Raw genomic sequence first — 25,699 nt, 5'->3', positions numbered from 1 at the left:
AGGGCTCATCCATCCGCCCCTCGTCACCATCTCCCTGATCTTTCGCTTTCTCTACGCTCCCCCCTCCTTGGCTCGGTGTTTCCGTTTCGATTTCCCCTTCTTCTCCCTCTCTCTGACTCCCCTCTGACTGTGCTTGCGTTTGTCCCTCTTCTTGCCTCTCCTCATTCTGCTCCTGCTCCTGCTCCTGCTCCTGTTCCTGTCCCCCTTCTCCTCCCTCCCCGCCCGCCTCATTACTACTACCATCATGCCCCCCTCCTCCCAAACTCCCCAAAACCCCTTCCAACGATTCCACCTCCTCCCTCTCCACCCTCCTCCTCTTTGTTGTCCTCCTCGCCCCATCACCATCACCATCACCATCACCACCATTCTCCACCACCACCATCAAATCCCCTGTAGTCGACTGTTCCTCCCCCGGAGCCCTCCATCCCTCAGCTCCCCGTTGACTCCCAGCTCCAGACCCCGAACTTGCTCGAGATGTTTCCGCGTGGCAGTCTCGATGTACTCTAGTCTCTGCAGACGCCAGGGTTTCTTTATCTTGTCGTTTTCTGGTTCGGGTGTTGATGCTGGTTCTGGTGTTGTTGCTGCCACTGGTTGGGAAAGAGCAGGGAGGAGCGAGCGGAGAGAGGTGGAGAGCGAGCGGAGAGCGTCGAGTTGGGAGAGAGTGAATGCCGTGGTGGTGGTAAGGGGGGTGGAGGCGTCCGAGGTGGAGAGGAGGGAGGTTTGAGTCAGGAAGCCAAAGGGGGGTTTGCTTGTGCTTGTGCTGTCTGTTGTTGGGATTGTGGTAGAGGAAAGAAGAGGGGCGTCGGTCATTTCTGTGTCGGTGTTGTTGTCGTTGCCGTTTTGAGTTTGTGCTGATGGTGGTTGGGAACGCTCGGATTTGACTTGTTTGGGAGAGCCGATGAGACGACGGACTTCAGACAGCAACGCGGCATTGCGAGCCTTTTCGGCGTGAAGCATGACGTTGAGCTTCTGCGATGCTTGCAAACGTCTACGGAGGCGGGTGACGGTTTCGAGTGTTGGTCGTTCGTCTTCTTCTTTCTGGGGGGAGGAGAAATCCAACCCCTCGTAATGCCCCAACCGTATCCAATCGCGGTCTTCCGGCCTCACGCACAAGATATTGCGCATAACGTAGATTTCGAACTTGTCAAAGTTACGGTCGATGCTGGCGCAGAGTAAGGTTTCGAGCTGGTGTGTGCCGTTTTCGATCTCGTGTCGATGGGCTTCCTCGGCGTTGGGAAGACCCTCTTCGCCCTTTTTGGGCTTCTTGCCCGGTTTGGTGGTGGAAGCATGGGTAGGTGGGCGAAAACCGAGAGAGGCGGGGGGCGCATTGAGGAGGCCTTGTTCGACGCTGTTGAGGGCGCGCTCGGCGAGGATGTTGATGCTGTTGATTATGTCGTCAAGTAAGCTCTGTTGAATGCGCGATGCGCCGCGGGGTTAGTTGGGCAAAGATTTGGGAGTTGAATGAGAGAGAATTGGATCGGGACGTACGACTGGGGGATAGCCAAAGTGCTCTGTTAGGAGCTCGGTATCTGTTGTTGTGGCCATTTGTGTCTCGTTTTGTTTACTTGTACGTTGAGGTTGTCCCTCGGCGCGCCTCAAAGACGCGATGCCCTGGTTGCAATGGCGATTGCGAAAGTGGAATTGAACGATTGACACCGCGAACGTTCGGCAGTCGGGTGCCTGAAGAGCAAGGCGGCACAGCTGATGTGGGGACCCTGTCAGCCGCTGACGATCCCCGGGATCTACGTCACATCCCTTGTGCAAGTGTCCGCTGGAAGATAAGGAACGAACACCGACTCCGTTGCGATAACAACACTGAAGCGTGGAAGAAGTCCCCCTATCGAAGCATCCATCCGCCGGGTGATCATCACGCTACTTGATTGCCGAATCCTTTTCTAGAAGGCTTCCACTTCCTTTTCCCTTCTCTTACGATCCTAACTATTTTAACTTCGTTATCGACCATATTTACACAGCCCATCCATCACACTGCCCGACATGCCGGAACTAGCGGGCTACAAGGAGAAGGGCAAGGAAATCTTCAAGAAAGGATGGCATCCGGAGAAAGAGGGAACGACTTTAAAAGGCCAAGTGGTGCGTATGAAGCCCAATGGAGTCCAAATACCACTGACATGATACTGACGCACGTTTCGGATGCAGAAAGGCTTGCTTGGACGCGGAGAGGATCCTGTAGGCTACATCACTTCCCGCAGTCGTATCTGTCTCCCCGACATGAAAATACTAACACATGCCCATCCAGAGAGAACGTTATGCGGACCATCAATCAACCCCAATTTCCTCTCTACGCGACCCAGCCTCTTTCCCTCCTCCGCCCAAGCGCAGGATCGGCGACCTCACACCGCCGCCCCCGCCCTCCCGGCCTACCTCCACGAATCCGGCCGAGTCACAGCAATACGGACAGCAACAGCAATATGGACACCACCAACAACAACATGAAGGAGTTGAGGAAGATGGGCCGCCGCCACCCCCGAGAACATACCGAGTAGACACCACCGGTCTATCGACAGCACACTTACCGCCCCCTCCGGTCCGCAGAGACGGAGCCGATGGCCGACCTCCACCACCACCTCGCCCTTCAACCATCAGTGCAGGTGGCCTACCTTCTACCGGAGGACCACCGAGCCTGCCACCCAGACTACCTCCTCGCTCATCCACAGCTTCTCCGGCCTCACCACAGGCAGGTGATGGTTACCTCAATCAAGGCGCTGTAAACCGCCTCGGCGCAGCGGGCGTCAACGTTCCCGGGTTTGGCATAGGCAGCGAAAAGAGTGCCGCAGCAACTACTTCGAACCAAACGCCTCTACTGCCGCCACCCTCTTACACCCCCATCAACCGTCCCGCTCGATCAACCACGACCGGCTCTACCTCTGGTACCGCGGGCAGCGGTAGTTTCACAGACCAAGCCAAATCCCAACTGTCCAATCTCCAAAACCGCTTCTCCAAACTTACCACGGGCGCCTCTTCCTCCACCACCCCAGGAGCAACTTCCCAACCCTACTCCCAACCCTACCACTCCCTCCCTCCCGGCTCTTCCACCACCACCACCTCCACCCCAACCTCAACCTCCACAACCCCCACACCCCCTTCGAATCGGCCCATCCTCCCCCCTCCACCACCCGCCTCTCGCGTATCCCCTACCTCAACAGGCCATCAAGAAGGTACCACCACTGCTCCTGAAGGAGGAGGAACAACCTGGGCTCAAAAGCAACACGCGCTCAAAACCGCTTCAGCCTTCCACAAGGATCCTCGTTCTGTTTCCTATTCCGATGCCAAATCCGCCGGAGGGACGATAAACAACTTCCGCCAAAGACACGGGGACCAGATAGCGGCAGGGATGAAGACGGCCCAGAGTCTTGGGGGGAAGGCAGCCGGGGCAGTGGGGAGTCTGAAGGATCGGTTTGGTGGTAGTGGTGGTGGTGGTGGTGGTTCAACAGGAGGTAGTTATGGGGGTAATGCCGGTACGTCACAGCCGCCGCCGCCGCCAGTTGGGACCAGAACAAGAGCCGAGAGTGCTGTTTCATATGATCATAGGCATGGGCATGGATACAGTGACTCGGTTGGATCTGCCACGCCGGGAAGTCCATCCGCAGCAGCGGCAACGGCTGCAGCAGCCAAGAAGAAACCACCTCCGCCTCCGCCGCCCAAGAAGAAACCTGCTTTGACGGCGCCGCCATCTGTATCTGCTTCGCCGGGACAAGGGGAACAAAATGCCCCGCCACCACCACCCGTGCCGCTTGCTACGAGACCTGCCTTTTGAGGAGGAGGGTTATTGACGACAAGGGATATCCACGTTATAGGTTGACAGACTGTATAATATAAGATTTGAGTTCGTTGGATAGAGTGGACTGGGCGCGTGCGTAGATAACTATTCGTAACCTTGGAGAAGGCCGGAGAGTCTGATTAGGGCAAGGATGGGATGGACAGGCAGACTTGGATCATAGCGCCGACACGGAATAGGGTAGCACAGGATAGGATAGGATAGACACAAAGGTTCAGGTTCTCACTCGGTTCGGGCACATGGATGATAGCGTCACATGCCGAAACGAAGACTGGGGGATGAGGAGGAGGAGGAGGAGGAGGAGGGACGTTGCTTGGTTACCTATGGTGCTTCGATTCGCGATGAGTACATCTCATAAACTTTATCGTCCAGTGTTCAGCAGCATCTTGTGCGAATATAAAGGTTCGACTTTCGAGTTCCTGTATCTGGGTATATCATCATCATCTCCTAGGAGGCCTAAAAGTTGACAATGTCGATTAAAGTTTCTTTGTGGCTGTAGGCGTTTACTCTAGGGGGTTTCTTCCCATATGGAGGAGGGGGGGCACTGGAGTTGAACGGGAGAATATATTCATCCAATAGTTGGTGAACAGGGTTTTGTGATGATGCCGATGAATGATAACTCCTGACGGAGCCTATGATGCATGCCAGTCCCAGTCTCCGCGAAGACCTAGTCTAGGTAATAACCGCCTGTCCGAAACGATCATTATGTATAGCCAAAACAAAGATATATGCAGTTTCAGTTTGTTATACAATATGTATACACACACATCATACACAGTAAACATTACACACACACCATTGCCCACTCACTCACTCATCTCCTTCCACCCCCCACTCCCTCGGATCCTCATGCGCCTTCTCAAACGCCTCCAGCAAATCATCCGACATCAACCCGCCCTTGTACGCCAAATGCCAGAACCGGTGCTTCCAGAACCGTTCATTCTTCATCCGCGCATGCCTCGCCTCCCGCTCCGCCGGCTCCTCCACGTCCCTGCTCGCCAGCACCTGATCGGGCGTGACGGCGACCTTGATGGGGTTCAGCGCCGCCACCAGTTTGGCCGCGCTCTCCAGCATGCCCTGGTGGCGCATCATGGCCGCCAGCAACTCAAACATGGCGTCCATGGTTAGCTCGGTCATGCCGGCATTGAACACCTTCCAAAAGATCTCCTCGGCCTTGACGGCGTCGTTGGCCCGGCTGTAGCCCTTGATGACGCGCTCCCAAAAGATGTGGTCAATGTTTTCGTTCAGATGCAGGCGGCGGTTGTCGATCAGGGCCGTCACGGCCTTGGTGTCGGGCGGGTCGCGCCCGAAATAGTGCTCGGCGAGCATGGTGTAGATGTGCGACGTGAGCTCGAGGCCTTGGGACCAAATGTGCGCGAGCACGGCGTTGACGGCTGTCGTGGCCCGGTCGCCTTCTTGGAGTAAGAGGTAAATGGCCTTGGCGTAGACCATCATGTTCTCCATGACGCCGGAACTCTCCATCATGCGCATCACGTCGCTGACCGTCGATGTGATCTCCTCGGGCGTCTGCCGGTGCAGGTTTTTGAGCGCCTTTTCGAGCAAGATGGTGAAGGTGGCGCCGTCGGGCTCGATCTTGGCCTGCTTCATGCTCTCAAGGAGGGCGACGGTCTCGTCAACCTTGTTGGTGCGCACCAGACGTTGCAGGAGCGTGTTGAAGGTGTAAATGTTGGGGCGGATGCCCTGTTTGGCCGCCCAGCGGAGCACGTCCGCGGCGAGGTCGTCCCGCTCAAGTCGGATGAGGGCGACGGCGGCGGCGTTGACGGGCTCGATGGTTGGCTTGACGGCTTGCTTGGGGTACTTGACTTGGTTTTTCCACTTGTCGGCCATCTCGTCCAGCGCCTTAAGCCCCTCGGCAACGGCTCCGTTATTGATTAGCCCGCTTATCCTCGCCGTCCACACGATCGAATCCAGTTGTGTTTCGGAGGCTATCAGTCTGTCCCAGATGGTCTTGATCGCACGAGCATTGTGGGACATGACAGCGCCTTGAAGCATGGAGGTCCAAGTCTCAATGGTCGGGCTTATGCCAGCCTTTTCCATCTTGTTCCAGACATCGATGGACATTTGGGGCCGCCGCAACGCCATGAAGCCATATATAAATTTGTCAAATATCCTTGCGTTTTCACGATAGGACGGTAGCTTGGACGGATCTGGAGCCTCTTCGTCGCCCCAAAGCTGAAGCCAAGCTGAATACAACAGTCCCAAGTTTTTCTTGAGTATAGCCTGTTCAACGGTCCCCTTGATTTGAAGTATCGGATGTACCTGCCGAGCAGAGCGGTTTGGAGTGTTTGTCAGAAAAGAACCCAGGTGTGTTTGTGTCTTGATGTATGCGTGTAACATGGGGTATCGTCTCAAAACGGGATCAAAGTCGGTAGGTTTTAGTGTCGTAACCACGGCCAATATCTTGCCCATGACCTCCAAAAAGGGACCTGCTTCTTTGGCAGCTAAACGTGAGCACCTGACAGGATCGGTAAGTAAAGTATATGAGCCAAAGGCAGCCCAGGTCGATATGTGAAGCGCATTCTCGCTACTTCCATGACTGCCCAGCGTGTTGTGCATCACACGTTCGAGGCCCCTGAATCCTTCCGAGAATTTCTCTTTAGTGTGCCCTTTCGCATGTGCTTTCGACCCACTTGCCGGTCGGAGGTCCTTTACGATGGTGCGAGGCAACCGATGCTTGGTAAAGTGTTTCCACGTTGCGGCGAGATCGAAGAGGACGAGATCACGGCGGGCCATTGCACTTTCGTACTCGTTGATTTTGGTGTAACGGTCCGGAGATGGGTTGATGCGGTAGACCGACTCGATCATCTCAATGATGAGAGGCGACCAGTATATAGGATCGAAGGCATCGAGTTCGAGCATGATTTCGGTGATGTGGGCCGTCAATGGGAGCTCGGGCGCGTGGACGTTTCCCGTCTTTTCGATCAAAATGCGAGGCAGCAGCAGGTCGTGTATGGAGCGCAAGACGGGTTTCGGGATTTTGCGAGTTGGTATTGCCGAGATGGCCTTGATCAAGGGGTAGATTTCTTTCTTGAAGAACTTGAAGGCGTCGGCGCAGGACGAGTTGTTGTCTTTGATCTTGGCGTCCATGCGGCCTCCCAAGGCCAGCAGATCAATATCGGAAATGGTGATGTCGCTTGGTCGGGGCACATCGTGGACTATGTCGTTGAACATGGCTACCAGTTGAGAACCCTCGCCGTCGCTGTCCGACGGATGAGCAGAAGCATGGCTGCGGTTGAACCTGCTCTTGCTACTAGGTGCCTTCCAAGCTCCATCTCTTCTATGTTGCGTCGCCGTCTGCCTCTGTTGCTGTGACTGCGCCGGGGACCCAACCTCTTGATGGGCTTGGGCGACGTTATTGGGGGCTGCAGTGGTGTAGCTGTAGGTGGACCGACATGATGGCGACTGCGATGGTGGCTGGCGGGAAGTTACCGGACGGCGGGCGGCTTGAGTCGCGACGAGGAGCTGAGCACGACATCTCAGACAGACGTGGCCCAGGTCCCTCATGGTCTGTCGCAAACAAGGAAGTGGGAGCACCTTGATGATGTCCTGGGTTGGTGAAGGAGTGGTGGACACGTCGTTGACCAGAAGATGCCTGGAGAAGTAGTGTAAGTGGAGGAGAGGGGGTGGCCCCGTGGCACGGAGACGGGAGACGGGAGACGCGGTGGATGGGGTTGGACGGTGGAATTCCTGGGGGAAGCGGACCTTGATGCGGGACCCTTCCCCTCGCCGATGTGGAGGAATCCCCACAAAAGCCGGAACCCCCCCACCACGGCGTTGAGATCCCAGTTCAAAGGGTTGGGGTTATACCCGTGTTCCTTCTCTGGACAATCGCGTTGTTCAGGTTGGGGTCTCCTTGCCTTGCGAGTTACTGTTGGTACGTCATTGGCTCTGTTTTCCAGCAGCCGAGTTGGCAGTGTTTACCTCTCTCGTCCCGTGTAATTCATTACTCGATGCGGACAGACAGGCAGACCCCCAACGAGGGGACCTAGGTTTGGATGTGGGCGCACGCCACGACGCAGGTCTTGGTCCTCTTCACCTACTCGGCCAGCCAGCCACCTATTCACCTATCAACATCAACTTGTCGACTCACCATGATGGGTCGTGACTCGGATCGACTGTAACTCTAAATCCTATAAGAACAACCATCCACCCCCGTCTTCCCTACCTTAGCTTTGTTACCTCTTGCTTGTAGGCCTCCATCCATAAACACCCTCTCATGCCCGGTCTCGGCCTCCTTCTGCTACACCTATACGACCCATACCTTGGAACGACCTCCTAGCCTAGGTACTTTCACCATGACCTCTCTCACTCCCCGTCCTCCCTACACGGACGATGAGCTCAAGAAGCTCTACCCACCCAGTCTCCAACTCCAACAGGTCCAGATCCTCATGCGCCATGGCGAACGTACCCCGGTAACCGCCCGCTTCCAGAACGCCGGTCTCAAGCCCTTCTGGCCCTACTGCGCCAGCGTCCGCCAGCTGAGGTCGATAATGCTCGACTACAACGGCGAGAACAGACCCAAGGACCTGGCAATGCCAACAACAACAACCGGAAAGCCCTCCTTCCACACGGTCGAATGGAAGCGCCGTCTCGAGACCTTTGGCCACAAGGATGAGCCCGTGGTAGCCAAGGGGCCCGGCCACGAAATCGACGATATTTGCGACTTTGGCGCCCTGACGGACCTAGGCCGCCAGTCCACCTCGCGCCTCGGCATGCGCCTCCGCAAGCTCTACGTCGACCGGCTCGGCTTTTTGCCCGAAACCATCAGCTCCACCGACGACTTCTACCTGCGGTCGACTAACGTGCCCCGCGCGCTCGAGTCCATGCACCAGGCCTTCCAGGCCTTGTACCCGCCCTCCACGCGCGAAGCCGATCCGGAGACGGGCAAGTTTCCCGTACCCACCGTGCTGACCCGGGGCCCGGGAGACGAGACGCTCTACCCCAACGACGGCAACTGCCGCCGGTTTGCGGCGCTCTCGCGGGCGTTCGCCCAGCGCGCGGCAGACAGGTGGAACACCTCCGACGAGATGGAGTACCTGAACAAAGTCTACGGCAAGTGGATGCCGGCTAACAGCCCGCGCGTTGCCGTCGACTCGAGGCCGCGTCTGTCGGGCATCATGGACACCGTGAACGCCAGTCTGGCGCATGGTCCGGAAACGCGGCTGCCGGAGGACTTTTATGACCACAAGGCCCGCAAGCTCCTGGAGAGAATTGCCAGTGATGAGTGGTTCGCGGGTTTCAACGAGTCGCGCGAGTATCGCATGTTGGGAATCGGTGGGCTGTTGGGCGACATCGTTGAGCGGATGGTCAGCCGCGCTGAGCACACACATTCTTCACATCCCGTCAACACCGAATCAGCCACCTCGGACCCCTCAGGCCCTGGCATCAAGTTCGGTCTGTCGGGGTGCCACGACACCACGTTGGCGGGAATGCTCTCCAGCCTAGGCGCGTACGACAGCAGCAGCTGGCCTCCGTTTACTAGCCACATTGCTATCGAGTTATTCCGTAAGGCGGATAGTACTAGCTCTCCTGCAGACCAAATTTCTGCAGTAACACCCCCCGCCAAGCGTGGCTGGTGGGAGTCCATGTTCCCCGGCAGCGCTGGTCGGAATAAGAACCCTCTGGGGCCGGGCATCGGCAGGAAATCCTCCGAGTACCTGACCTCGTCCGAAAAATCCAAGCTGGACGGCTACTACGTTCGCATGCGGTACAACGACGAGCCGGTGACGATTCCGGGGTGCAAGACGCCTGGGAACCATTTGGAGGGGGACGACTCGTTTTGCACTTTGGTAAGTCATCAGTTTATCCTTATCCTTTTCCTGCATTTCCCCCAACCTTTTTTGAGTCTATTTGTGTAACCACGACTTGGACCCCTTATTTCCATTGTTCCCCCTGCCAAGCGGTTGCACCATTTGTGTTACAGCGGGAATACAAAACAAATACTAACATGACATAAACAACAAATAGTCCGCCTTCAAATCAATAGTCGACAAATTCACTCCCCAAGATTGGAAGCAGCAGTGCCGAATGAACTTGGGCCAGCCGGCTACGCCTCCTAGTGGTGAGCCGGAGTGGGCTGGACATCCTTGAATGTGAGTGAGTGAGTCCTTTGAGCGGAGGAAGGGAGGGATATAGAAATAGAGAAGAAGAAAGAGACTTTTCGACATTACAAAAGATCTCCTACCTAACTAGAGGAGGTACCCAAAACAGTTACAAGTCTTGGGGGATCTCACCACGGGTTGGTTAGGTACTGCTTAGAACTTTCCCTGATAGTTAGAGGGGAAATAGCGTCGTCGACCAGAAGATTTAAGAAGAAGAAAACAGAACCAAAACCAACGAGCAATCGGTAAAGAATAGTAATGATAATTATAATGGACCTTTTGCAGAAGGGAAAAAAAAAAAAAAAAAAAAAAAAAAAAAAAAAAAAAAAAAAAAAAAGATAAGCGACCCATAGATTCAGTTTCTGCTTTCCAATCCTCAGTTCTCAATCCTTACAACCGTTCTCTCTTTGCACTTTTTGTGTGCGCGTGTGTCTGGAACATCAACACAAAGGCGTACCGGTATCCGCCAGTCATACATATCATGATCTTTGTCTGCCTAGGTACCGATGACGTACATTTAAAGCAATCGACATACATACATACATACATAAATAAACTCGCGCAAGTGTTTAGCTGCGTTCGAGCCGCCCGTCGAGTTTCGCGGGTTCCTTTTTACAGTAATGCCCATGTCTAGAATGGAGGTGATGTTAAGCGTGCACGTATTTTCGTATACTTCGAGCGTGGTATTCTTCTGTTGAGTGGTTTAGGTCTATATTTGCCAGCCTCGAGCCAGTGCATGATAAGGTACACACACTCTCTCCCTTGAGTTACTATTTCATAACCTCTAACGACCTCGTACAAACCCCTTGTCCCGACCTGTTGAATTCTGATATACCCACCCAGCTAGTAAGTCAGGCAGGCAGGCAGGCAGGCAGGCAGGCAGGCAGTCCATACCCTCACAGTATAACACCCAGCTACAACAGATTCTACTATAATTACAACTACCTCTAACCACCCGTTTTCCCACTATGTGCTCTGCTACTCTAATCTTTTCCCACACCCTAGACTACAGACCTAGGTAGACACTAAGTAAGCAACCTGAGCACAACTACCTTTACCCTTAACCAACCACGCTTGCACCGTAGCCTACCCAACTACTACTGTCCACATAGGTCTAGGTGACTCTCCGCTATCCCCTTCAAATCAAAAGGCTGAGTGAACCTACAGCCAGGGAAAAGGGGAAAAACTCGAGAAGATACGTCCACCGCTATAAGCAAGTCCATAGCAATATAAACCACCACAACAACGACAAGACAAAACATGGCGAGATCGTCAAAAGCATCATAACGGGGACAGACAGAGAATGTATACCAAGCAAGGCGGCCTCCATAACGCAGAGCAAAGCAAAGCAAAACACCAGCTTTGTGTGATGATAATGATGATGAACGTGTGTGATGATTCCTTCTTCATATAGACTTCCGCTTCTGTGGCTGTGAAACCCAACCCAACAAAAAAAAAACATAACATAAACAACGAAGCAAGTACAAGTAAGATATAAAAAAAAAAAAAAAAAAAAAAGAGAAAAAAGGACCAAAAAACTTGAATGGAACGAAGAGAAAAATTACAACAGGATATTTCAATCTTTCATTTTCTTTCAGAAACCCATCCATCCCCCATTTGCCTTCCCTTGCAGAGATCTTTCGTAAATGGCTCGCAAACGATTCGTATACACAACCACATCCTAGCTCATTCATTTGTTGCAAGTGTAACAAAAACCGCCTGCCTGCCTCCCTACCTGCCTATCCGTTGGCATGTATTGTCCCTTTGTCGCTGATCCCAAATGCTTAATCATGTAGTCTCTCGCTGCGAATGAACAACACAACTCCCCACCCTCCTTTATATTACCCTACTGATCGATTCGAGAAGCTTCAAAAGTTTGCATCACATCGACATTGACGTCAGAGATCTTAGTTAGCGACCTCCTCCTCAACCCACTGGTTGAGGTTTCCCTGAATGGCCAAGCCGAATCCGGCACCCATACCGCCGTAGCTGGCCTGGTATTGATGCCCACGCCTTTCGCCGTTGCCCTCATTGCTACCATGAAGGCTGTTCGGGCTGGTACCGCCGTTCTCGAAGCCAGGGGCAAGGACGGGCAAGCTCACAGCCCGGTTGTGTGAAGATCGTCCGGGAGCAAGCAGACCGTTCATCGTGGGGGCGCCAGAGCCGTTGGACATGAAGCCGTTAACGTTGGAGATGCTGGCAGACTGCTGGTGGCCGGACATGGAAGGACCCTGAGGGACCTCGAGGCTCATGCCGGACTGCTCGTTGGGTGAGGACGAAGCGGTGCCGAAGAGGGCGGCCTGGTAAGGAGCAAGAGACTGCTGGTGGGCCTGCTGGTGATGCTGAGCCTGCTGACTGACGTGGTTAAGGTACATGGTCAACGGGTTGTGCTGACTGAACAGGGCAGGGAGACCCGGGGCACCGTTGGAAGTAGGCGAGTTTCCGTTCTGGCTGGCACCATTCACCTGGGGCGAGGGAACCTGGTTGTCGCGGGAGTTGTTCTGCTGCTGCATCTGACGAGGCGGGTTGCCGCAGCGGTCCTTGCCAAAGTTGACCTTGAACTTCCTGTACTCCTCCTTGCTGCGGACAGCCTCAATCGCTTTGATGGCATTGGCAATGTTCGTAAAGTTCACAAACGCACAACTCTTCTCACGAAGCGTGTTAACGAGCTCGATCTCGCCATACTCGGAGAAGTCCTGCCTCAAGCGCTCTTCAGTCCACGTCTCGTCAAGGTTGCCGATGTAGACATTACGAGAAGCGCCACCACTGACGGCCAAAGCGATGGCAGGGGGGAGGGCACCGGAGTGCTTGCCCCAGCCAATCTTTAGCCGGCGGTTGTGAATCATCAAGCCCTGGAGGTTACTCAAGGCGAAGAAGGAAGCGGCCGCAGTAGGGTCGATGAAGGTAACGAAACAAATGTGCTTGTCGGGGATGTAGCGAATGTGGTGCAACAGACCTCCGCGGACGACATTGCAAATCTCCTCGATAGTAGTCTCGGGGTGGATGTTGCCGAGGTAGATGGTGCGGTTTCCAAGGTTGTTAAGACCGCCAGCGGTGGTGGCGACGGCGGCGGCAGCGACGGACTGCTGAGCCAGGGCGCTAGAAATCAAATCACGATCCGCACCACTGAGCATGTGCGCATAACCCGGCGAGATACCAAGGTACTGAGCGGCGTTCTGCTGCTGGGTCTTGGAGACGTAGGCGCATCTGTCCTTGCCATAGTACACACGACGCGGAGCCGCCCACTTTGGCTCCTGGGGAAGCTGGGCAACGGCCTTGATAGCATTGGCAATGGACAAGAAGTGCACAAAGGCAATGTTCTTCTCCTTCACAATCTTGACGGTGTCAATGGCACCAAACTTTCCAAGATCCTCGCGCAGCTCCTCCTCAGTGACCTCCTCAGGCAGGTTGCCAAGGTAAACGTTGCGAGAGGCTCCAGACTGCTGAACAGCGAGAGCGACCGAGGTAGGGACCTGTGAAGGCTTGCCCCAGCCAATCTTGATATCCTGCCCCTTGATGCAGAGCTTTTTCAAGATGGCATCAGAGTGGAAATGCGTGGCGGAGCTCGCGTCCAAGAAAGAAATGAAAGCGCAGTTCTTGTCCGGGAGCAACCGCACGGACTCGATCTGACCGCTACGAACATGTCCAAGAATCTCCTCAGCAGAGGTGTCGGGGGGGATGTTGCCAAGGTAAACGGTACGGCTGGTACCGGTCACCATGCCGGGGCCCATGTTGACCGGAGACTGCGGCTGGACAGGCATCTGCATCTGCGCCATGTTGTTGTAAGAACCCGTGGGCGACTGAGGGGCGTAGAACTGAGGCGCGCCGTAAGCAGAGGGTGAAACGATGGGCTGGTACATCTGGGGTGAGATGTGTTGCTGAACCGGGCTGGCGGCGCCGTTTTGCGACTGGTAACCCTGCTGCTGCTGTTGCTGCTGGAAGGCAGGAATGCTCTGGAATTGGGGGCTAGCGAAGCCAGCGGGGGTGCCCGGCTGGAAGGGGCTACCGACGAGAAGGGTAGAGGGCAGCAAAGGAGTGAACTGCATGTCGAAGGCGGTACCGGGGCTGGTCAGGTCTTGGCCATTGACGTTGTGGTGGGAGTTCTGCTGCTGCATGGGCTGCGTATTAATCGAAGGAATGTTGCCGCGGCGGGGGTGTCTTTCGGCGAAGCCGGAGATGTTGGAAGTGAAGGCACCGTGGGAGAAGCCGGTGTCGCTATTGGAAGGCTTGGAGGCGTGGCCGAAGCGGCCCTGGCCGTTGTGGCCGTTGTGCCCACCCTGGTGGCCCGAGTAGTCTTGCATCCCGAGGAAGTGCGCCGGGACAGAGGAGTCCCGAGAAAGGTGAGATAGAACCGCCGTCTTGAAGGATTAAACGTGCCCCTTGGTAAAGGCACAACCGAGAAGAAGATACACGCGATGGAATGTACCAGTCGTTGTACAAGAAAGTGCGGCCAAAAACTCGACAGGAGAGTATGACTGCTGGGTAAGTATACACGGTGTCTCGAGATGGCGGACAGATTTGTCTAGAACCTGTCACTATGATGCTCCACAACGCTGCCGAAACAAAAGGTATTCGAAGTGTTGCGGTTATGTATTGTCGAAGCCAGGAAACTGGACGTCGACAGAAGTGAAGCAAAGAGGCAAGCCGGATTCAGAGAAAGAAACGGTCGAGTGCCAAGGCAGCCGGGAGAGCTCGAAGGTGACCGCGGCCGGATTGGTTTTGTTCTTGTCTCTTTGGAGCAAAGACAATTGCTTCGCGGCAGGGGGGGCCGAAAGGGGTTGGTCGATGTGGAGGGAATCGATCCAAGCGTGTCGAAGCCGAACAAAGGAAGATTTTGTATAGAGCTATTAAATATCGCTATCGTAATCGACCAACGTGACGTTTATATGTATTTGACCCTCTTTCTCTCTCTTTTTTTTTTTTTTTTTCTCTTTCTCTCTTCAAGCGAATGTCGAGTTAAAGGCGAGGTGGTGAATCTTCACACCGTGGCAGAAGAAGCGAACCGGGGGGAAATCGAGTCGAGAACGGAGATTGGGACTTGGTTTGTCAGTCGGGATGAAAGCTAGCAAGGTCCGTCTGCGGTCGTGTCGGGGGGGTTCGTTTCGTCCCGTGGGGAAGAATTGAAAGGGTTGTAAGGGTGTAATTAGCAAGACGGTACTTGGCAACGAGTGTTTGTCGAAGGAAGAGTGAGCAAAGCTTGCAAAAGGACCTGAATGAGGAGTGGATCGAGACCTCGGTTGGGTTTTGCAAGGCTGTAGGCCCCAAAAGTGGAAGACTGAAGAAGCGGTCTCTCCTTGCGCAATGGGCAATTGGAAGAAGGAAAGCCACAACTAAGAACGGAACTGAAGAGACTAAGTTCCAGGGAGGGCCAAAGAGGGGGAAGGGACGGGGAAAAAAGGAGGAGGAGGAGGAAGAGGATTGACGGAAGCGAGGGAAGTGATCAATCCAAGAGGTAAAAAAGGAAATCCTGAAGGGTAAAAAGACCAGCAAAAGGCGACAGGGTGCAAAGGGGAAGAGACTAGACAGACTGGAAAAGAAGAGGAGACTTTGATGGGGGATTAAAGTCCAGGAACAGACGGACGTGATTGGTGCTTTCTGACGGATGGATGGGGACCAAGGGAGGTAAAGGTGGATGTGGTTTCTGCTTCTCCAACGTTAACAAAATGGCCCCATGAGCCCGAAGTGGTCTGGCTCGGCAGGGCCAGTTTAATTGCCCACCACCATAGTCTAGTGCAAGCAGGCGCCATCGCTGGCAGGGTCCTGACGCTGCTGAGATCCCTGGGCTGACCATCTAAGAATATGTACCTTTTGGCGTGTATCACTCGCAGTAGCAACTTTTGGTTTGTTAGTAAGGCCACCCAGCGGTCAACACCGTCGTCGCAGGCGTGCTTCCTTGCATTGTGCTTGGTGTGTTCGAGACTTGAACCCTTTTTTTTACCTGATTGCAACAGCGGACTATATTTGACTTGCAACTGGAGAAACCTTGGTGTTTTAGTCCAATGGATTGGACTGAAGCTGGCTGCATATGTTCCAACCTGAATCTTTTAGTTGAATATGTAGTATCAAGGCTTGTCAACTGTCAAAACGCAATGCTATGCGCATGTCACTCCCGCCTTGACAAGTACACACCTGGCTAGCCGTTTGGTCTCATTCGACATGACCGTCCAATCCCGCCAGATGGGCACTCCACTCTCCACTCTCCACCTCAGCACGCCTGGCAAGTGGCAACGGGAAATGCCTATGGGGACCGTTTGAATGTATCATGGTGACGGATCTAGTTCAAGGTGTTCCATTGATGAATTGCATGCAGAGAAACAATGGACGGACTCCTCCTCTATTCGTTTGGTTCTGCATGACCCCCTTTTCTGTTTCGTCCACTTGCAACTTCCTAGGAATATGCAATCTGTATGCTCCACCCGCTGGTGTCCTCCCTTTGGCTGCAACGAAGAGACGCCAAAAAAGGGGTACATATGCTGACGTTGCATTCGTTCCCCTCGACTTACCCTTCTTGGAACAGGGACCTGTACTTATACATAGGACACGTACCTGTTAGCTTGCCATGCTTTCACTTTGTAGTGTAACACATAAACGCACTCGCTGCGAGTCCGCACTCCGCGACTTTGTCTGCACGCCATTCGTCACTCGCACGCCGCACGCGAGTAGGTAGAACCGGCTCCGGATCCAATACCCACGGATCGGGGGATTGGACCGCCGTAGGCCGTGGGCCGCCCGTGAACTGCGGGACGGCCATGTGCTACTTACAAACTCACAGACGACGAGTGCTTTCACCAACAAGCCTGGCATAAGATTCATCCCAAGGCTTGGTACTACACGTGTACAGTACTAAGGGTACCTGTCTACGATCAAGCGACAGGAGAACAAGTATCCTGCCTGCCCTCCGCAATCGCAATCGCAATCGCAATCGCCTCCAGCGAGCGGATCGATCCGGAAATTTGTGAAATTTGACTCCAGACTTCCACCCAAACCTTGTCTCTCTATCCACGGTGTTTATTATCCACCACCACCGTGGGAAAACTGTGCGGCGGCAGCAATGCCACGAAGATTGACATTATCGATCGCCTACCCGCAGCTTCTTATATCTTGCTTGCGGAAGGTTGAGTGTTCTAGTGTATAGCGACAATATAAGATATGGGACAGGGAACATGACTATAATGGGAGTCTTGTATACTTGGGATTTACGAATCTGGCAGTTGTCGTTGCCGTTCACGGCTGTTGATTTCCTATTATGAACACTCAGTAAACTGAAAACGGCGGCATTCGCTCGTTTCGAATTACCACCGAAGACATACTGAGCAGTATAAACACGGGAATCCTTCACTCCCCGATCCGGGGTTCAAATCGTCAAGACCCCCGAACGCGAACAGTCCTCGCCAGAACACCCCGCCACATCCAAGCCAATCCCAATGCGAATCCATGCCCCACTCCCGTCTTTCAAGACGGTGTTCAAATCGCCGACACCGTGGTGTTTCTTGCCTTCCCATCAGCATCCTGGCCGTCCATCACCGATCCGATCCGACCCGACCCAACCAACCAACCCTTCAGTCTTCTCAATGAAAAAGCGCAAAAACGGAAAATACCTCACATATGTATATCTATTTCTGGAATATCCTCTCTAGTGTATTCTACGTACCGACCCCTGAAATTCAGTTTGTCCTCAATTACTGCGTACACTACACATTTCCACCAAACCCTTCCCCAGATTATCTTTACCTTTTAGTATACATACACAAAAAGCAATGAAGCACATGCATACACAAACCATAACCTTCGGTACTTACCAGGTACCGGTAATCCAGAGATCTCCAGCTCTCTTTTCCGTTGTCGTCGTCCGTAACTTCCATTTGTTTACTGTCACGCACGGCGGGTCCTACCGAACTCTTCTTCACATTCACAGGCTTGGCTTTAAACTCGGCTACGCGCGCTTGTGTGTCAGCAGCGAGCAGAGCAAAGCAGAGCAAAGCAAAGAAGAGGGCATTAAGTTTACCATGCCATACCACCGACTGCAGCCTGAAGCTCACAGCAAGTGAGGGAGAAAAGTTTACTTCACAGTGAGAGAAAGTTTTGCAGTTTTGCACTTTGCGCCAAGTACTTACACTACACTACACTACACATACAACTTGCCATGTTTTTCTCAAACACTCCGTCCTTTCGGCGATCTTTGTGACGTACATCACTCACTGCTTGCTTGCTTGCTTCCCTCCAGGTTTAAATATTAGATACCTACACTACCATACTCCAGTAGGTACCTGGGTGAGCTTGCCGCGGCTTTGATACATACATACCTACCTACCTACCTACCTACCTACTCAAGTACAGTACCTCGGTGCTTGCTTCTCACCTTGGAACCTTTCGGCCTCATGCTTAACGGGCATGTAATACTGTTTATGGTATTCTCTCAAGAATCCGGGGTTTCTCAAGGTTCTGCACTATGAATACTTACATGTACATCCATCGGGGCAAAGCGGGGGGCGCAACGAACGCGGTTGGAGTGACAGTTGATTCATTGGGGGGGCAGTGCTGTATAAACAAAGCAAAAGAGCCCCAAATTCAATCGGAAACTGAAACCCTTGAGGGACTTGTTAGTCCTGGGGGCCCGTTTTGGAGACTTGATGACGCAGTAAAGGACGCCGACATCATCATCTGTGTGTGGGATCAGAGTAAAAATCATGTCTAGACAATATAGGTATATAAACATCGATGCTCGGGAGCTGTGTGGTAACTGTGAAAGAGTATAAGAAAGTGGGGGTACAGACTAAGGTACATAGTAGACTGCCGAGAGTGAGAAGGTGTTCAGAAGAGCATTTGATCTAATGTAATAAACGGACTGTGGTTGATATCAACACTTTTCACACTCTCTGGCATTGACAGGGAGACTTTTTTTTTGACACTTGACACTTGACAACTTGCCATGGACACTGCGCCCGTCCCGATTACCTCATCTAGGTAGATCGTGCATCGCAGCGAACTGAAGTGTATGATGCAGAAGCATCAGACCAACTTTTCTCGGCACAAACTGGAAAAAGGTGTTGGTGCAGTATGACCTACTCCTCAGTCCAACTTCTCAAGATCCCGTCAATCAGGTATCACATGTTCCATCTTCTTCAAACCGTGATCATGCGGTTAGTTCCCTGAGAAGTCCGGGTTGTGGGATTTCGGAGGGCCGAGGTCCGAGTATGCCCCTCGACCCATCACCAATCAGACGAATCAAACGACAGACTTGCAACATATATATATAAGTCGCGCCCAGAAGAGGAAAGTTCAAGATAATTGACAGAAACTTCAAGGTCCATATATTCGCTGTAAACCTCATGCACCAGACTCCACGCGTTTCTAGAATCCTTTGAATTTTCCTCATGACATCTCTACTTCTCTTCCTCTCTCTCTTTCTTCTCCTTTCGGTTTGCTTGTTCCTGTTGCTGCCCATGACAGTAGCAGCAGCAGCAGCAGCAGTAGTAGATGCCCTGCGCCTTTTCTTCTGCCGCTGGTGCTGCTTTGAAGAACAGCCATAACTCTTATTCTTCTTCTCCATGAACACAATCACGACCACTTCCTCCTTCTTCTCAACCTCAACCTTGCCCCCAACCATAACCCCACTCCGTGTTGTTGCTAACAGCATCTAAGGCTTGCAACGGCCCATGAAGCGGGGGTACAAGCAAGTCGTGCGGACCGAGTGCTGGTTGGCCATCCAGGCGAGGAAGCGCTCGAGACCGAGACCGTAACCGCCGTGGGGGGAGGTGCCGTACTTGCGCTGGTCGGTGTACCAGAAGTAAGGCTCGTGGCCGATGCCGTTCTTCTTGTAGGCCTCGATCAGCTCATCGTAGTCATCCATACGCATGGAGCCACCGACAATTTCGCCGACGCCGGGCACTGGAGATCAGTGTTAGTGATGAACCGTTACAAACGTGAATGGACAGACCAAACTTACTGAGAACATCGACGGACTCGGTGACGCGGAGATCGTTAGGGTCCTTCTTCATGTAGAAGGCCTTGATCTCGACGGGGAAGTGAGTAAGGAGGATAGGGCGGTTGATGATGTCAGTCATCCTGCGCTCAGCAGCCTCGGCGATATCGTCACCAAAGACGTGGGGGTTGCCCTCCTCGTTGAGGATAGGGGGATCCTGCTTGTTGAGCCACTCAATGGCATCCTCGTACTTCATGCGGAGGAACTTCTCAGGCTTCTTGAAGTCGGGGTTGAGGACCTTGAGGTAGCCAGCGGCGGTCTCGTTGTTGAGAACACGGTCGACCACCTTGGAGATGATCTCCTCGAGATGGTCAAGAAGGTCGTTGAACTCGATAAAGTCCAGCTCGGCCTCGACGTGGGTGTACTCGGACAAGTGGCGACGGGTAAGAGACTTCTCGGCACGGAAAGACTTTTCAATGCAGTAGACCTGGCCCATGGAGGCAAGGACGGTCTCGAGGTACAGCTGGGAGGACTGGGTGAGGTAGGCCTCCTCGCCGTAGTAGTCATACTTGAAGAGGGTAGAGCCACCCTCGACCTGGGTCTGGACCATGGCCGGGGGAGAGACCTTGCGGAACTCGAGCTCACGGTAGGTATCGACGAAAGCCAGCTCGACGAACTCGCGGAGCTTCATGAGAGCAGAGGCGTTCTCACCACGGAGGACCAAGTGCCTGTTGTCAAGCATGGCAGCATCCCAAGCATCCTGGTCGCGGGAGACCTTGTTGGTGATGGCGTCGAGGTCGCTGGGGGCGTGGCCGAGGACCTTGTAGTAGTCGACCTGGAGCTCGCGGCCATCGGGGGCAGTGGCACCGGCAGGGAGCTTCTTGAGCTCACCGTAGAGGACCAGGGCGGTCTCCTGGGCGAACAAGAGAGCGTCGTAGTTCTTGGTAAGGTCGCCAGCGGGCAAAACGCACTGGAGGAAGCCGTAGCCGTCCTTGAGGGTAAGGAAGGTGGCGTGCTTCTGGACACGGAGACGGTGGATGCGGCCGAAGACCTTGACGCGGGTGCCCTTCTTGGACTCGTCGCCGAGCTCGATGGACTTGTTGTTGAGACGGATGCGGACAGCCTCGGGCAGAGAAGGATCCTCCTTGAGAAGGATCTTCTTGGCATCCTCGAGGTTCTTGAGGCGCTGCTGGCGCTCCTCCTCCTCCTTCTTGAGAGCCTCCCTCTCCTTCTGCAGCTTCTTCTTGTACTGGTCGACGCGACCGACGGCTTTCTTCATGGCGCTCTTGGCAGCCTCCTCCCACGTTGGGCCATCGGTAGAGCCCTCCTTGGGGGCGACCTTGGTAAGGTATGTGGGCGCGGGCTTATCGAGGTTCTGGATGAGGGCGTGGTACAGCGACTGGTAGGGCTTGGCCTCGGAGCCGTCGGCGGACTCGTCGTCCTTGCCGGCGACTGTGTCGACGTAGACCTTGGCGTCGCTTTTTGTGCGATCGGCGAGCTCTTGTGGTGTCGCCATTTTGGAGATTGACTTGTCTTGTCGCGCAAAGACAAAACAAGACCCAAGATTTGCGCGGGGCGGCGGGAGATAAAAGTGAATGGGGGGAAGATGGGATGGTGGGGTCACCTCAGGTCGGGCCCAAAATGTTAAACGTATCGCACGCGGGGCAGAAGGGGGCCGCTGTTAGCGCTGCGGCAGTGTGGGCAGCAATCGCCCGGGGACCTACACTACTGGTAGCAGCGACGTCGGTGACTCACCCGATCAGACGGAACGTCCATCACTGCCCGCAATTCACACTACAACTACTTACAAGTACCTCTAAAGACAACGGGGAGCCGTGTTATCTGTCCGGCATATCATGCTCTAGGGTTCCTGCATTGGATGGTCGACCGCAACGTATCTGACCTCTAACAACAGTATTTACATCATCCGCGATAACAGCCCATTCCTCTTCATCCCTCGGCATATGGAACTGAAGACTCATCAAGACGCCCAAACAATAACTCCTCTCACTCCATGACATTACATCTCAAGTCTTGGCTCTCGATGGCACCAGTTGAAACATCTGGCCGAATACCCGGGTGTTCATGATTCGTCCCGTGTCAGAGCACCAAGGTCCAGACACATTTCCGTTATCAGACGAAGGTCTGACCGCTCGTGCTCCGTGAGTCAGCTACATCGATACGGGTCTGATTCTGCTCTCACCGTTTCTTGGGGGAGAATGCATGCCTGGCTTGTTAGGAGGGTGTGACTCCAACAGCTTCCCGATATACGAGCTTCCATCGACCTCGGTGGAGGTAGCCAAGGGTTACAACGTCCACGAGAACTAGTCTACCAGGTAAACGGCCAAGGATCAAAGTTCATCATGAGCCTTGTCAACACCACCCTCCGCCCTCTCCTCACTAGAACCGTCCTTCAACCCTCTCTTAACCATCCCCGTCAGCACTTCATAGACAACCTGCGCAGCCGCCAATGCCGTCTCCTCCCCTCTCCCTTGATACGCCGGACTAACCTCCACCACATCCGCACCCACCACATTCAGCACATCCACCAGCCCTCTCAAAATCCTTATCAACTCCCTGGTCGTCCACCCTCCCGGCTCCGGCGTGCCCGTGCCTGGAGCGAAAGCCGGATCAAGCACGTCAATGTCGATGGACAGGTACACCGGGTCTGGATCGGGGTCGTTCAAGTCAAATTGGTCCATGATGGCAGCTATGACGCCTGCGGGACCGCCGAGGTCGTCGATATCGTCTGCTGAGATGCGCAGCCAGTTTTGCGAGGAGTCATCGACAAAATCAGAGGGGTCGGTGCCAGAGAGGCGGGTGCGGAGGCCGGCGTGGATGTTGGAGGCGGAAGAACTGTTGGACAAAAGACCTTCTTGCCCAGCGAGCCAGAACATGGAGCCGTGGTTGAAGTGCGATTGGGTCGAGGGCCAGGCGGAGGGGTACTTGGCTGGGTGCCAGGTGTCGAGGTGGGCTATTTGGGTCATTGTCAACATCGGTTGACAAAGTGGGAGGTCGGAAAAGAGCAAAGTGAAAAGTGAGAAGAACTAACCATCAAAATGCACAACCCTCACCTCCCTCCCATATCCCTTCTTCAACGCTCTCAACGCCGGCAGCGCCAAGCTGTGATCACCACCGAGAGTAATCAACTTTGGCTTCCTCTTCCCCTTCCCCTTCCCCTTCACCTTCTCACCCAGGGGAGCACTTCTCGACCCCAGCTCAACAAAAGCCTCAGACATCTGCCCCAGCGCCACAGCATTGTCAAATGGCGTGATAGGGATATCACCACAGTCGATGATGGTCGCCCAGCTCGCGTACGGGTTGATGCCTGCGCGGGGATTGAAGCCGCGGAAGGAGGTTTGTCTGCTTGATGCTTGACGGATGGCGCGGGGACCGAAGCGGGCGCCTTTTCATTGCCACGGTTGCTAAGTTGTCAGCTTTCGGCTCGATCAGACCGGGTCAGATCAAGGTAAGGCAGGTGTAGTTAGATCAGGATAAGTGAGTAGTGGAAAAGGCACCCAAGCAGTGAAAAGGTAAAAAAGTGAAAAAAGTGACCACCATACCAGGCCGATAAGAAGTCGCTGTATCGAACGGCGCCCCAACAATGGCAATATCAAACTTCTCGCTGGGCGTAGTCAGGCATTTGACGTGTTTGAGATGGGCAAAGGTGGTTATGCCGGAGAATGACCACTAGGTTTTCAGAGTATTAGCTTTGGCCGGGCCGAGTAGAAAGAGCCATGGAAGAAAGTAGTTCATAGTGAAGCTGAATTGTGAAAACCTACATCCGTCCCCCATTTTCTCTCCAACTCATTCAGTTCAGCTAGTTCTTCGGGTGTTATCGTCCATTGCTTGTCATGGCCATCACCGTCATGGCCATGGTGGTGCTGGCATGCTTGGACCAGTTGCCCCCCGAAAGCTACTAGTAGAATAGCGGCCGAGGAGAGTGAGGTTAGTATTCTCATGATATTGATTTCCCCCTTGGTTGGGACCAAAGAACTGAAATGAGAGAGAGTTCAAGCGATATGCAAAAGACGCTGCTTGTTGGAAAAAGAGTCGTGAAAAGAGAAGAATAGAAATAGGACGGTAATAAACTTATAATCAGGTGTCTCGATTCAATGGAACCTGTACCTCCCTCATCTCTCCGATGGCATCTCCGATAATAAAGTAAAGAAACAAGAAAAAAAAAAAAAAAAGTGAGGGGAAAGATTGGCATAAGGTTGCAATGCTACCCCTCGCGGGAATAACCGCCCTGGTAAATGTAAGACGTTCGTCATGACAGGATAGTGACATGGAGAATTGAGATAGTAGATAGATAACTCTAGATAACTTATCAATTGCCATTTCATCAACATCTATTTGGTTTTACTCACGGTGATGCCCCGTTGCTTTTTGGTCATTTATTCATGGCTCAGTCGAGTCGAAGCTAGGTAGTTTAATCACCAATTCGCCATTGTTGTACGCTATTCCCATCTTCCACGTCTACAAATCTTTTACTTTTATCTCCCGTTCTTGCCCTCTCTCCCTCCTCTTTTTACCTATAATACAGCTTCGCACCCACCCTCAGCACCCTTATTTAGCATCCTTAGCCGCCGCCGCCGCCTTCGCCGCCTTCGCCGCCTTCGCCTTGACAGCCGCTTTCTCCCTCCTCTTCCTCGCTCTCCGTACCTCAATCTCCACTTGCGCCATCTCCGCGTTAACCGTCACCAGCCGCGGAATGATTTGCTCAACGGCTTGGATGGCCTGGGTCTGAGCGAGGCGGAGCGGAAGCGGGGTGAGGAGGCCGAACCAGCGGAGGGGGTCGTTTTTTCTAATCTTCTTTTTGGTTTCATCTTCCTTGTCGCCCTCAGTATCATTGTCTGGCTTTGAGGGGGTCTCGGAGCTGTTGTCAGGGGATACTGGTGTTGTCGTTGTTGCTGTTGTGTCTGCTTTCTGAATAACCTCCTCCTTAGCTTCCTCGTCCTGACCCACCACTTCTTCCGTTTCCTTCTTCTCATCTTGCTTCACATCCTCCCCCCTTTCTTCCTCCTCTTCCTCCTCTTTCTTCTGTTTCACCACTTCTACCTCATCAACCTCCATAACCCCAAACTCAACCCTTTGCTCCCCCTCATCCTCATACCACGACCCACCGTGCTCTTCTTCTTCTTTTTTGTCCCCTTTCCCTGTCCCTTTCCCAACCTTCACCACAACCCTCCTACTAGCCACCATCCTCTCATCAAAGTACTCCTTCCCGTACCGCACGCCCCGCTCAGCGGTAAAGTTTGCTCGCGCCAGGTTCTGGTACGTGCCGGCTTGCAGGCTGGAGAGCGAGGAGCGGAGGGTAGTGTACTCGTCTAGCAAGAGGAGGTAGCGGGTGAGGAGGGCGTCGATTTGGGTGTTGTAGGAGTCTTGTTCTGTTGGAGAGGATGGGGAGGCGGTAGCATCTTGAAGGGGGAGGAGGGGCTTGGTGGTGATGGTGGTCATTTTGGATGTGAGAATGTGACAGGCCGGAGGTTTAAAGGGGAGTGGTGGGTGAGATTTAGCTAGATAGATGATTGAAGAGTGAGGGCATTGAATGAATGTGTGATCTTGATGAATACGGTGATGGTCCGTCCGTGCTGGGTGATTGATTGACGGGCTGCAGAATGTTTATTCCCTTAGCAGCCAGCCAAATTGAATAGAGGTCCTGTGTGACGTAGTCTTGCCCAGCCCCGTTTCCTCGTTCCCTTGTTCCCTTCTATTGGATCCAGGTTGTTTCCGAATCTTATCGTGATTATCGTAATTGCAACAGAGTTAGCTCTGCTCTCAAGGTGATATTGACAGCGTTGACCTGTTAAGCCGCGTGTTGCCGGTCGTTGTTTGGTGTATTTTTGTGTGGCTGGC

General features: G+C 53.6%; 11 protein-coding genes across 11 annotated transcripts; 2 read left to right on the top strand and 9 right to left on the bottom strand.

The window, feature by feature from the left end:
* Window positions 1-324: 324 nt before the first annotated feature.
* On the bottom strand, window positions 325-1,711 carry B0T23DRAFT_419155 (Mis12 protein-domain-containing protein). The gene is made up of 2 exons (XM_062839694.1): window positions 1,489-1,711; window positions 325-1,407 (listed from the first exon to the last, which is right to left on the bottom strand). The coding sequence occupies exons 1-2, from the start codon at window positions 1,543-1,545 to the stop codon at window positions 382-384; spliced, it is 1,083 nt and encodes a 360-aa protein (XP_062693859.1). The 5' UTR covers window positions 1,546-1,711; the 3' UTR covers window positions 325-381.
* Window positions 1,712-1,771: 60 nt separating this feature from the next.
* Window positions 1,772-4,137, top strand: B0T23DRAFT_376543 (uncharacterized protein). Its single transcript, XM_062836970.1, has 3 exons — window positions 1,772-2,091; window positions 2,158-2,187; window positions 2,258-4,137. The coding sequence occupies exons 1-3, from the start codon at window positions 1,996-1,998 to the stop codon at window positions 3,773-3,775; spliced, it is 1,644 nt and encodes a 547-aa protein (XP_062693858.1). The 5' UTR covers window positions 1,772-1,995; the 3' UTR covers window positions 3,776-4,137.
* Window positions 4,138-4,342: 205 nt separating this feature from the next.
* B0T23DRAFT_376541 (uncharacterized protein) lies at window positions 4,343-7,581 on the bottom strand. The gene has a single exon (XM_062836969.1). The coding sequence runs from the start codon at window positions 7,319-7,321 to the stop codon at window positions 4,607-4,609; it is 2,715 nt and encodes a 904-aa protein (XP_062693857.1). The 5' UTR covers window positions 7,322-7,581; the 3' UTR covers window positions 4,343-4,606.
* Window positions 7,582-7,662: 81 nt separating this feature from the next.
* Window positions 7,663-10,231, top strand: B0T23DRAFT_376540 (phosphoglycerate mutase-like protein). The gene is made up of 2 exons (XM_062836968.1): window positions 7,663-9,606; window positions 9,785-10,231. Exons 1-2 carry the CDS (start codon window positions 8,113-8,115, stop codon window positions 9,905-9,907), a joined length of 1,617 nt encoding a protein of 538 aa, XP_062693856.1. The 5' UTR covers window positions 7,663-8,112; the 3' UTR covers window positions 9,908-10,231.
* A 539-nt stretch (window positions 10,232-10,770) lies between these two features.
* B0T23DRAFT_376538 (uncharacterized protein) lies at window positions 10,771-11,423 on the bottom strand. Its single transcript, XM_062836967.1, has one exon. The coding sequence runs from the start codon at window positions 11,378-11,380 to the stop codon at window positions 11,126-11,128; it is 255 nt and encodes an 84-aa protein (XP_062693855.1). The 5' UTR covers window positions 11,381-11,423; the 3' UTR covers window positions 10,771-11,125.
* Window positions 11,424-11,765: 342 nt separating this feature from the next.
* Window positions 11,766-14,591, bottom strand: B0T23DRAFT_108219 (negative regulator of differentiation 1). The gene has a single exon (XM_062831815.1). The coding sequence runs from the start codon at window positions 14,217-14,219 to the stop codon at window positions 11,826-11,828; it is 2,394 nt and encodes a 797-aa protein (XP_062693854.1). The 5' UTR covers window positions 14,220-14,591; the 3' UTR covers window positions 11,766-11,825.
* A 2,828-nt stretch (window positions 14,592-17,419) lies between these two features.
* On the bottom strand, window positions 17,420-18,391 carry B0T23DRAFT_394548 (uncharacterized protein; the record flags this gene model as incomplete). Its single annotated transcript, XM_062838133.1, has 8 exons — window positions 17,420-17,531; window positions 17,570-17,643; window positions 17,718-17,946; window positions 18,033-18,038; window positions 18,118-18,131; window positions 18,164-18,204; window positions 18,278-18,317; window positions 18,380-18,391. The coding sequence occupies 8 exons, from the start codon at window positions 18,389-18,391 to the stop codon at window positions 17,420-17,422; spliced, it is 528 nt and encodes a 175-aa protein (XP_062693853.1).
* A 441-nt stretch (window positions 18,392-18,832) lies between these two features.
* B0T23DRAFT_108191 (uncharacterized protein) lies at window positions 18,833-19,657 on the bottom strand. The gene has a single exon (XM_062831813.1). The coding sequence runs from the start codon at window positions 19,553-19,555 to the stop codon at window positions 19,052-19,054; it is 504 nt and encodes a 167-aa protein (XP_062693852.1). The 5' UTR covers window positions 19,556-19,657; the 3' UTR covers window positions 18,833-19,051.
* Window positions 19,085-21,490, bottom strand: B0T23DRAFT_108196 (asparaginyl-tRNA synthetase). Its single transcript, XM_062831814.1, has 2 exons — window positions 19,865-21,490; window positions 19,085-19,806 (listed from the first exon to the last, which is right to left on the bottom strand). The coding sequence occupies exons 1-2, from the start codon at window positions 21,354-21,356 to the stop codon at window positions 19,556-19,558; spliced, it is 1,743 nt and encodes a 580-aa protein (XP_062693851.1). The 5' UTR covers window positions 21,357-21,490; the 3' UTR covers window positions 19,085-19,555.
* A 701-nt stretch (window positions 21,491-22,191) lies between these two features.
* On the bottom strand, window positions 22,192-23,717 carry B0T23DRAFT_427437 (Arginase/deacetylase; the record flags this gene model as incomplete). Its single annotated transcript, XM_062840058.1, has 4 exons — window positions 22,192-22,814; window positions 22,893-23,246; window positions 23,404-23,530; window positions 23,706-23,717. 4 exons carry the CDS (start codon window positions 23,715-23,717, stop codon window positions 22,192-22,194), a joined length of 1,116 nt encoding a protein of 371 aa, XP_062693850.1.
* Window positions 23,718-24,340: 623 nt separating this feature from the next.
* On the bottom strand, window positions 24,341-25,474 carry B0T23DRAFT_108130 (uncharacterized protein). Its single transcript, XM_062831812.1, has one exon. The coding sequence runs from the start codon at window positions 25,298-25,300 to the stop codon at window positions 24,410-24,412; it is 891 nt and encodes a 296-aa protein (XP_062693849.1). The 5' UTR covers window positions 25,301-25,474; the 3' UTR covers window positions 24,341-24,409.
* Between the last annotated feature and the right edge of the window lie 225 nt (window positions 25,475-25,699).

This window comes from Neurospora hispaniola (genome assembly GCF_033458365.1).
Source record: "Neurospora hispaniola strain FGSC 10403 chromosome Unknown B0T23scaffold_3, whole genome shotgun sequence".
Taxonomy (NCBI): Eukaryota; Fungi; Ascomycota; class Sordariomycetes; order Sordariales; family Sordariaceae; genus Neurospora; species Neurospora hispaniola.
This window is presented reverse-complemented; position numbering and strand designations above follow the sequence as displayed.

Bases quoted from the DNA above. Each gene is read 5' to 3' on its own strand.
- B0T23DRAFT_376543 (XM_062836970.1), top strand. From the start codon at position 1,996: ATGCCGGAACTAGCGGGCTACAAGGAGAAGGGCAAGGAAATCTTCAAG. The intron at 2,092-2,157 runs GTGCGTATGAAG...TTTCGGATGCAG, and splicing joins CGACTTTAAAAGGCCAAGTG to AAAGGCTTGCTTGGACGCGG. The intron at 2,188-2,257 runs GTAGGCTACATC...ATGCCCATCCAG, and splicing joins TTGGACGCGGAGAGGATCCT to AGAGAACGTTATGCGGACCA.
- B0T23DRAFT_376541 (XM_062836969.1), bottom strand. From the start codon at position 7,321: ATGAGGGACCTGGGCCACGTCTGTCTGAGATGTCGTGCTCAGCTCCTC.
- B0T23DRAFT_419155 (XM_062839694.1), bottom strand. From the start codon at position 1,545: ATGGCCACAACAACAGATACCGAGCTCCTAACAGAGCACTTTGGCTAT. The intron at 1,408-1,488 runs GTACGTCCCGAT...CGCATTCAACAG, and splicing joins ACTTTGGCTATCCCCCAGTC to AGCTTACTTGACGACATAAT.
- B0T23DRAFT_108219 (XM_062831815.1), bottom strand. From the start codon at position 14,219: ATGCAAGACTACTCGGGCCACCAGGGTGGGCACAACGGCCACAACGGC.
- B0T23DRAFT_108130 (XM_062831812.1), bottom strand. From the start codon at position 25,300: ATGACCACCATCACCACCAAGCCCCTCCTCCCCCTTCAAGATGCTACC.
- B0T23DRAFT_108196 (XM_062831814.1), bottom strand. From the start codon at position 21,356: ATGGCGACACCACAAGAGCTCGCCGATCGCACAAAAAGCGACGCCAAG. The intron at 19,807-19,864 runs GTAAGTTTGGTC...ACTGATCTCCAG, and splicing joins CGAGTCCGTCGATGTTCTCA to TGCCCGGCGTCGGCGAAATT.
- B0T23DRAFT_108191 (XM_062831813.1), bottom strand. From the start codon at position 19,555: ATGCTGTTAGCAACAACACGGAGTGGGGTTATGGTTGGGGGCAAGGTT.
- B0T23DRAFT_376538 (XM_062836967.1), bottom strand. From the start codon at position 11,380: ATGTTTTTTTTTTGTTGGGTTGGGTTTCACAGCCACAGAAGCGGAAGT.
- B0T23DRAFT_376540 (XM_062836968.1), top strand. From the start codon at position 8,113: ATGACCTCTCTCACTCCCCGTCCTCCCTACACGGACGATGAGCTCAAG. The intron at 9,607-9,784 runs GTAAGTCATCAG...AACAACAAATAG, and splicing joins ACGACTCGTTTTGCACTTTG to TCCGCCTTCAAATCAATAGT.